This window comes from Ictalurus punctatus, chromosome 15 (genome assembly GCF_001660625.3).
Source record: "Ictalurus punctatus breed USDA103 chromosome 15, Coco_2.0, whole genome shotgun sequence".
NCBI lineage: Eukaryota > Metazoa > Chordata > Actinopteri > Siluriformes > Ictaluridae > Ictalurus > Ictalurus punctatus.
The window spans coordinates 14,020,227-14,030,226 of record NC_030430.2 but is presented as its reverse complement, the minus strand read 5'-3'; the positions used below and the strand labels follow the sequence as shown (position 1 = coordinate 14,030,226).

General features: G+C 36.3%; 1 protein-coding gene across 13 annotated transcripts in view; it reads left to right on the top strand.

The window, feature by feature from the left end:
• Positions 1-10,000, top strand: part of tpd52l2b (tpd52 like 2b) — a 21,822-nt gene that overhangs the window by 6,446 nt on the left and 5,376 nt on the right. For 8 of the 13 annotated variants that reach the window (XM_017487684.3, XM_017487683.3, XM_017487682.3 and 5 more), the window contains 2 exons: positions 6,716-6,763; positions 7,248-7,349. In XM_017487684.3, coding sequence (XP_017343173.1) covers positions 6,716-6,763; positions 7,248-7,349 — 150 coding nt within the window. The remainder of the gene's footprint in view (positions 1-6,715; positions 6,764-7,247; positions 7,350-10,000) is intronic. The other 5 variants (XM_017487692.3, XM_017487691.3, XM_047160305.2 and 2 more) reach the window with 1 other exon arrangement.

Genomic DNA, 10,000 nt, shown 5'->3' with positions numbered 1-10,000 from the left:
AAATATAATAAGCACTCATCACTTTTCATGGCTGAAATGTCTGTAATGAGTGTTTCAGCACTGTAATACTTTCCATTGTGTTCCAGTTGTTTACTGCATTAGACATCAGGGCAAAGGAGCAGCCGGTATTGATCGTTTTCTCTTTCCGCCATGCAGGTTAGGGTGATCAGGAAGAAAAAGCTGGATATGCTTTTAAAATCATATGACCAGAAAAGACCAAATCACTTTTAAATCAGTAGTTTGAGTTTTATCTCTGTATTTTAGAACCTGCACTCTGCCGTTCTTTCACCATTGTGCGCTCTGTGTAGTGTTTTTACACTCAGTGATAGTGACGGTGGATTACGAAATCCTCCACATTTGTGTGAGACAAAAGCTTTGTGTCCTGTTCTTTTCTGTCCTCTATAGTAGTGGGTGTCTGGAACACTGACTCGCTGTCTGCCTCAGATATTTTTACTCCTCTGATTTTATTCCTCCATTTTAAGATGACTGTCTTCTTAGAAAAGGGGAAGGGTTTCAGTGTTTTTGTTAATGGTTTTAGTCCTCAGTTTGAAATACTTTTGGGGCAGTTCCAGTGTTCTTTTTCCAGGTCAGAACTTGTGCTGTTCTGTTTCAGGGCGGTGTTGTTTTGCATTATGTCTCTCAAACTTGGCGAACAGTGACATTGTATATCTTGTTGTGTACCCTTTTGAAGTAAAACACAAATATTCAAAAGTAAGATAATTATGTACATTACAGATATGAGAGTTGATGTCATTTTATTTTATTTTATTTTATTTTTTTTTACACAGATCATTAGAGTTCATCCGATGGATCGGTTTTGCCCATTAATCGGCACCGGTAACAGATTACTTATTATCGGTTATCGGCAAAAATCCATGCTGATAGTTTTTCCCGGTTGCTTCCTTGCTTCTGGGAGCGGCCGAGAAGAGTCCACTTTCCTTATACAGTACGAGAGCAGCCTCTAGAGGAGAAATAAAAGCTGTCACAGACCAATTTTGTTGTGTTATTTAGTTTTTTTGTTTGTTTGTTTTTTGTTTTTTATTCATTTTGGATGTTGATTTTTATTTGTTATTTAGAGTGTTACTTTTTGGTTCAGTTTGGATGGATAGCTTTATTTACATTTTATATTTTTAATAGTTAATATATATTCATATTTATATAGTTCATTTAAAAAAAAAAAAGTACAGTACATTTTAATGGTACAGTCAGTACTGTTTATTTTTGTAAGAAAGTTTAGCAGTATTTTACACTGAGTGTTATGTTTTCATTCAGTATCAATTTTAAAAACCAGCCTGACCTTCTCATCAACAATGTGTTTCTGCCTGCACAACTGCCGCTCTCTAGATGTTTATCGTTTTTTGCACTCTAAACACTATTGTGCATGAAATCCCCAGGAAATCATTCGTTTATGAAATACTCAAACCACCCCGTCTAGCACCTACAACCATGCCCCATTCAAAATCACTGATATCAGATGTTCTGATGTTTGGTGTAAACATTAACTGAAGCTCTTGACATGTATCTGTATAGTTTTATGCATGTGATATATTCCTACTTTTCTTCAGTTTGCTAGAAGAGGCTTTGCAAGTATTCTTATGTATATGGGAATACATATTTTGGGAACTCTTGCAGACAGCTGCTGTAAAATACCATGAATGTGTGTGTAGTGAACGAACTGGGAACACATGAGCAGTCTTAAGAAGAACACTGAAGCATCTGTGCAATGATCACATTGCTTGAATGAGTGGGTTTACATTTGTTCCTGTTAAAGTGGCCACTGAGTGTAGATTATTACAGAAAATCTGATATTATGGTGGTGGTGTGTATGAAGCTGAGCTTTGCAAGTGATAGATATCACATGTCTCAGTAAGTGATACAACTTACTTAAAAATTCAAGCAACGCTGCACCCCATTGGGTTTAATATCATTAAAGAAATGAATGTTGCCCCTTGTGCACATATCTGCTTCAGCTTTTTGGATTGCTATTGCAAATTGCAGGTTATTTCTTGTGGAATGTTGGACTAACTTTGAACGTGTAGAAACTTGCTGTTGTGTTGAACAGCAGAGTACAGAATGTGGGCTGAAGGTTTCACTTTGCTGTTCCAAACTCAATGTTGATCCATAAATAAAAGAGCACTGGCGTTAAATATAATATAGGACAAGGTCGTTTTTATTATCTACTTTTCTACCAAAAAAGGTCATGGATATTTCATAATTTTCCCATGTTGGCCATTTTGACCGTCAGCCATTTTGAATTTTGTAGTAAAATGCTATATTTTATGAATGCATTGGCATTTCATTACGAAACTTGGTATGTGTCATGCACACCATGCCCTGAAAGTATTCAAGACATTTTGAGATAGTATAATGAGATTTTTTTTAAAAATGCTAACAGCATTTAAATAATTTTACGTATTGTAATGAAAGTGGTCTTGATAGAGTCCGTGAGTCATGCCGAGAGCATTGATAGCAGTTATGCCATAGTCGATCGAACTTGCTGTCCGCCATTTTGAATTTCATTGAAAACATACTTTTTCGAGCTCCTCCTAGACCGTTGGCCTAATTTTCACCAAATTCAATTCAGTCTTCAGACCATGCCAGCAAATAGTTTCAAAAGCTTTTTAATAGACCAAACCATTCTCATTTAAGGCATCAATAAAATTATTGCATGATACCAAACTGAATCTTAGGCTGTATCTCTGCAACACTTTGACATATTCATACCAAACTTTGTGTGTGGCACTGACACCCCACACCACAATCGAACATGATAAGCAATTAATTCATATAAACATTAATTGTATTGTATATGATTTTAGGCAAAATGGTTGAAAAATCATAAAATGTCTAAAATGCTGGTTTAGCTCCTCATTTAGCCTCTTTTGTGCTGGGCTCCTTAATTGCAGCTATATTTCTATCTAGATATCTGCCTACTCCTAGCAGACTGTTCGTTCTTCCGCCTTTCCTGTGGCAGAGTTCCGTTTTTCACGTATACATTTACATTTTGGACAGCTTCTCAAATAGTTAGTCATGGGGGGAAAAGAAAGTATACCCTCCTTCAATTCTAGATTTTTGTTTATTTTTCTAGGTTTTTAGACAGCATCTCAGTGGGGTTGAGGTCTTTGACTTGGCCATTTCACCATGTTGTTTGCTTATCTTCTTTAGCTATTAAGAGGTTGATTTGCTGGTGTACTTGGGATCACTGTCCTGTTGCATGACCCATTTTTGGACCAACTTAAGATGCTGGACAGATGGCCTCATTTTTGTCTCAAGAATATTCTGGTATAAAATAGAGTTCATCGTTGTCTCAATGACTACAAGTTTCTTAGGTCCTGTGGCTGCAAAGCAAGCCCAAATGCACTGTTTGGTTTTCACCAAACATGGTGCCAAGCATGGCTATGCATGATGACCAAACATCTCCACCTTGGTCTCATCAGTCCAAAGGATATTTTTTCTGATTTTTAATTTTTTTTTGGTTTGTTCAGATGCAGTTTTGCAAACCTAAGTTGTGCTGCCATATTCTTTTTGGAGAAAAGGGGCTTTTTCCCAGCCACCCTTCCATGAAAACCATAATTGTTCAGCCTTTTTCTGAGTGTGCTTTCATGAGCATAAACATTTAATGTGCTTACAGAGACGTATAGATCATATATGTCTGCGCATTAAGTTGTCTGACATTGGACTGAATTTGCTGGGACACCCACTTGTGGGAAGACTGGCAACTGTCTTGAAGGCTTTCTATTTGTAAATAATCCTTCTCATTGTACAATGGTGAATTTCAAATTGTTTGGAATTGGCCTTATAGCCCTTCCCAAATTTATGAGCAGCAGTTATTGCTTCTCTGAGGTCATGGCTGATGTCGTCATTTCTTCTTGGCATGATGTAGACACACACCTGACTGCTCCAGAACACAAAGCTGCCAAACGTTCTGCTTTTATAGAGGTAGTCACACTTCTTTATTGAAAAACTGCCTGAGGTTGCTAGTAGACATGCTGCTTTGGATCCTTTTTCCTGCTAGTGCATCTGCTATTTTGTGCATTTTTATTGCTGGTGATCTATGCAATTTTTTTTTTTTTTTTTTTTTAACCTTATCACTAACCTTATTTGTAAATTTACATTTAAGAATGAATTTTGAAAATACTCATTCCTTTACATACATACATACATATATATATATATATATATATATATATATATATATATATATATATATATATATATATATATATATATATATATATATATATATATATATATATATACTCACACACACACACACACATACATACACACTCTAGAGCTGCAACGATTTTTTGCTTAGCAATTAATTTACCGATAATTTTCCTCACTTAATTGATTAGTTGGATTAAAAGGCCAATTTTTATTTTCTGTATTTTTTTTTCGAAAGAACATATTATTTCACATTCTGCCCAGTGTTGTCCATCAAACATTGTACAAATTGAAGTCTATGAAAAAGGTATTAATTGTATCTATGTGGGCCATGCTATACATTGTGCAGAGGATTTTTGAAAAATATTAACATTATATTTTTGAAAATAAAAAAACAACAACTGATTGTCCACAAGCTTTAAAGCAGAGGTTAAATCACTAGATTAAAAATGCTAAAAAAGAAAAACAAAAGCACAAACCAAGTGTGAACTGGTAAGAGGTTGAATGTTCTGCAGTAACACAATCACTCACTCATTTAAACACGTTACTTTATTCTGTAAATGTATGACACTTCTTACATTTCTATACAATCACATGTTCTAACCCCAGTAACAGTAACTGCTCTCACAAAAAAATTTAAAAAACACAATTTCTTTTCTTTCTAAATATAGCATCAAACAACATATTTGATCAAAATGAATATTTAATCAGTTATTGCGCTTCCTTTCTATTGTGCGCTGTTTGACACGCATACCTGGACTCGCACTCATTCGATGAAGTTTAATGAAGACTCACTCACTGTCAGGACAAGGTTTTATGTAAAATGGAAATACTGGCGTGAATTTCTAACATTTACACATAAGGATATAAATGAGAAAATGTCATTTCTGTGCTGAAGAAAACATGTCTGGAACACATTAAACAGCATACGCATCTGTCGCAGCATCTGACACGACAGGCCACTTTAATATACTTATGAGTTTAATATAAAACATTCTCATCTTTTGGACGGCATGAATCGTGCGCTTTTCCCACAGCAGCTCACTGTGTGACCTCCACGGTTTTTCATGTTTTATTCATAGAAATGCGTTTTTCACCATAGCGACGTGACGCACTGAGGAGGTTATCCACGGGGATGTCACAGACCCAAATAAACAATAATGAAATTCGTTGTCTTATTTTAATTATCGATTATTGTCAATTTTATCGATTAGTTGTTGCAGCCCTAATATACACACACATTTTCCAGCAATTTCGGACAATGTCCTCCATCAGCTGTGCAAGCTAAATACTGCCCTGGAAATGATGTGTACTACACTTGAGTTTTACTTCATCCACTCAAGATATGTTTATTAATAAACAGTTAAGAAATCTTAGCAGTGGCTTTACTTTATTGGAACTAGTTTTAGTTTTAATTGGATCTAATCTGAAAAAGCACACTACATATATATTTGGAATGTTAATACTAACATTGTTTCTTTTATCTTTAGACTTAAGGTATGTCAAGACATTTTAAAATGTAGGCTTCATCATCCAGTTTATTAGGAACACCTGCTTATTCATGCAATTACTCGATCAGCCAGTCATATGGCAGCAGCACAATGAATAAATTTATACTGATACAGGTCAAGAACTGCATTTCTCCCAGTTTTTAACTGTCCTGTTTCACTGAACCTTTTCCCACTGTAACTTCAGATTTCTGTGCTTAGCTGACAGCGCTGGGATCTGATGTGGTCTTCTGCTGTTATTGCCCATCTGCCTCAAGGTTTGACATGTTTGGCATTCTGTGATGCTTTTCTGCTTACCATGGTTGTGAAGAGGGGTTATTTGAGTTACCATAGCCTTCCTGTCTGCTTAAACCATTCTGACCTCTCTCATCAAAAAAGCATATTCGCCAGCAGAACTGCCACACAGTGGATGCCCCCCGTACAATTCTGTGTAAGCTCTAGAGACTATTGTGAGTGAAAATCCCAGGAGTTTCCGAAATATTCAAACCAGCCCATCTGGCATGCATTGGAATGCTGCCATTTGATTGGCTGTTTGGAAAATTGCATGAATAAGCAGGAGTGCAGGCATTTCTATTAAAGTGACAGACAGACATGGTTCTATGTGGAGTCCTACCACAGACCTTTTCAAAGAGACTTCCAAGTAGAACCTCTTTTGGATACTAAGAAACCTTAATAATCTATAATAAAAAAAAATAACAAAAATTCTAAGAGTACACAATTTAACCTATGCACTTAAATGCAGCTTCCAAAAGATTAACATTAATGAGCAGATTATTAATTACACAAAACACAGCACTGAAATCTGCTACATCTGTACAACACTTCTATAGTTTGTAGTTGTTTTGTACACGAGAGTACTGTGCATTAGGTGTAATGGAATATTTTGCTGTATGTTTGAATGCTTGTCTTTGGAACATGGTTTTTAACTGGTTGTTTCACATGTCTGTAATAATGCTGTTTTAACCATGCATATCCTACTAGCCCAGATGAAGTGTCTATGCGAGTGGAAATATGAACATATTCACCCTGTCTATTTGTAGATATCTTTCAGCCTCTGCCACTCTGGATGACATTTCCAACTCTGAAGTGTGAGTTTTTTTTGTTTTTGTTTTCATTCTTTCTGCTTTTTTTATTTTTATGCTTCTGTCTCCTTATCTCCATTGCAGTAGTGTTTTCTTTGTCATCTTCTCATGATGTAGCGGAGAGAGTTAGAATTGCTGTGTCATGCTGCTTGCTGGGTTTTGGCCTTTTTTTAGTGTTGCCTCATAGATATGTGGCTTGGGGGTTGTAATAGAAGCTGCAACAGTTTGTCGAGGAGGGTTTTTTTTGTTTGTTTGTTTGTTTTTTTGGAAAAGAGGAAGTTGCAGAAGAGTTAATAATGTTGGGTCAGTTTGGATTAAATATATGGGTTTATGTCTGCTACTGCGGGTGTATGAGATTTTTGTATCTTCCCCAGTGCACTTAATATGCTTCTCCACTAAGAAATAAGTAAAGCTCACATTCTGCTTGCTTTTTCTCTACCTGCATCTTTGACCATCATTCCCTGCTCTTCCTCTTTTCCTCGTCTCACAGGTACAAGAAGACTCAGGAAACACTGTCTCAGGCAGGACAGAAGACCTCAGCAGCCATCTCCACCGTGGGCTCTGCTATCAGTAGAAAACTAGGAGACATGAGGTAATCCATGAGGCAAAATGTGTGACCCAGCTCTCGTTATTTCTGTTAATCTCTGTCAACGTAGTGAGCCAGCACTGCTCATCCTGCTCCGCTATAATGTTCCTATTTTGTCTGTTACTCAAGCATCGATGTCCATCCTAGCCTGTTAGTGTTTGTGCAACCATTTGTTCTCTTAAACGCTGCTGCATGCTTCCGTAATCCCTTAGTGCTTCCTCTCTTTCCTTTCTGTCTTTTTGCCCTCCTCCCTTCACAGTACCAAGGTTTCTGTGGCTTTGGAACTTCCGTGCTTTGTTCTGTTTTACCCCGTATCTCTGTAGCAGTGGGATTTATTTAAATTTAACCACCAAAACACTACCATGAAAGGACTGACTTCATGGAAACAAGTAACAAATGAAAAATGTTTTTCTCTGATGTTTATTTGGTGGATGTGAGTCTATGACTAATTTCCCTGACCCATGCAGCTTGGTTAAATATGTATCTAAGGGTTCAGATTTTGCACATGTACCTTCTCACACACACAAAACTGTTTTTCACCCACACCCATAATACAAATACATGTCAATATGATGAAGAGGTTCATTAGCTAGAGTCGAATGTGAAATCTGACCAGCTTCTGGTCTGTGTCTCTTAAATTTTTTATTTATTTATATATATATTTTTTTTAACTCACTACATGTAACAGCAAGTCACTCTCAAAGTCTTATCAGGGAATTTGAAAGAACTCCAGTTGTCCTGTCCAATGTACTGTGTTACATCCAGTGACTAAAGTTATCGAGTCTAAAGCACACAATCTACAGTCCAAAGAGAAACCAATTGTAAAAAAGACACTCCTTGAGAAGACACCCCCCCCCCACCCCCTTCTGACTCATAATACTGCATGTCTTGTCATTTTTCTTTAAAGGAAAAGGGGTACCGTGCTGTGAAGAATCACTGATTTTCTTTTGTTTATTTGCATCTCATACTAAATTGCTTCAAAAATTAAAACAAAGGCAACCTGAGTGTAAACAAAATACAGTTTTTAAATGATTATTTATTGAAGCAAAAACAGTCATCCAATACTAAATGGGCCTGTGTGAGAATGTATTTGTCCCCTTAGTTACTAATCCCCTAAGTCTTTGACTACGTTTACATGGACAGCAGTAATCTAATTATTGACTTTACTGTGATTAAGATAATAAAGTGATTAAGGTGGTTACATGAGTCGCTTTTAGAATACTACTGTCATGTTCCCGTTTTACATGTTTTAGAACATAATTAGATTAACAGCCCGCGTTCTTACGTCACCGCGCCACGCCGTCCGACGTCCGTCCAGAATTTCACGTATCAACATACAGGTTTGGGTGTTTTTATTAAATATTTTTTACGGACGCTTTAAGTGCAGTTAATTATTTGTCATGCTCTACGTGCTAATAGACACCTGCTTGAAGCCGTGGGTTGCGTCTCAAACCGCGTACTTACCGTTGTATATAGTACTATATAGTAGTCGAGATACATGTATTTTTCCCCACTACAGGCCTATAGTAGGCAAGTATTCGGTTTGGGACGCAGCCGAACTCTCTTGTTCGCCATAAAATTTTGAGAACTGCCAGGTGTGATCGTGTCCTGTCGCAAAATGCGGTGAAAACTCTCACACGACGTTCATAATGTGATTAAGGTGTTTACATGTCTGTAATACACGTCCATAATGCGACTAAAACAGGAGTACTCAATCTGTCTTAATTTGATTAGAGCTTAATTTGAGTATGACCTTAATTAGATTAAGGTCTTTATCAAAGTATGGTCTTAATCGGGTTAAGAGTGGATTATTGTTGTCCATGTAAACACAGCTATTAAAACTGCATTCATGGGGTTCAGCTGGACTAGACACAACCAGGCCTGATTACTGCAAACCCTGTTCAATCAAATCAACACTTAAATACAATTTTTTTAGCAGAATGAAGTTGGTTAAAAGGTCTTTCATAGTAACACACTATGCGAAAATTTAAAGAAATTCCAGAAATTATTAGGAAGAAGGTGATTGAAATATTCAGTCTGGGAAGGGTTACAAAGCTATTTCAAAGGCTCTGGGACTCCAAAGAGCAGTCGATTGCAAACTACGGCAACTCAAATAGCTCAAAATACACAACGCTTTTTTTGTTCTTGTGGTGACAGGTTTTTGATTGTGTATAAAAATGTAATTAATGATTTAAATAAAACCTTGTGTGCTTTTATTAGACAAAATTGAATAAATTAACAAAACATTCTGTAGACGTAATCAGTTTCAATATTTCAAAATTGATTTAACCTCAATACACTGTTAATTACAATAACTAGCTGAAAGAATTATTGCTAAAAGTACAACAAAGATTTGAGACTTGACTCAGGGACTTGTGAACATGCCTGATTGTAATGCATTACATGGCATATTACTATATAACATTTCCATATTTCCTTCCTGCATATTCCATCATTCTGTGTGTTTATTTCATATCAACACCGCTATTCATTCTTCATTGTTAATATAACACTTCTGACATTAGGTAACAATATTAAGTGTTGTAAGATACTGGATGGAACTTGCTAACTGACCTACCGTAACTCATTTTTCTTATAATCTCTCGAAGAATCGGTCATGTGTAAAATTTTATATGCCTGCTGTTTTGGATTTTTTG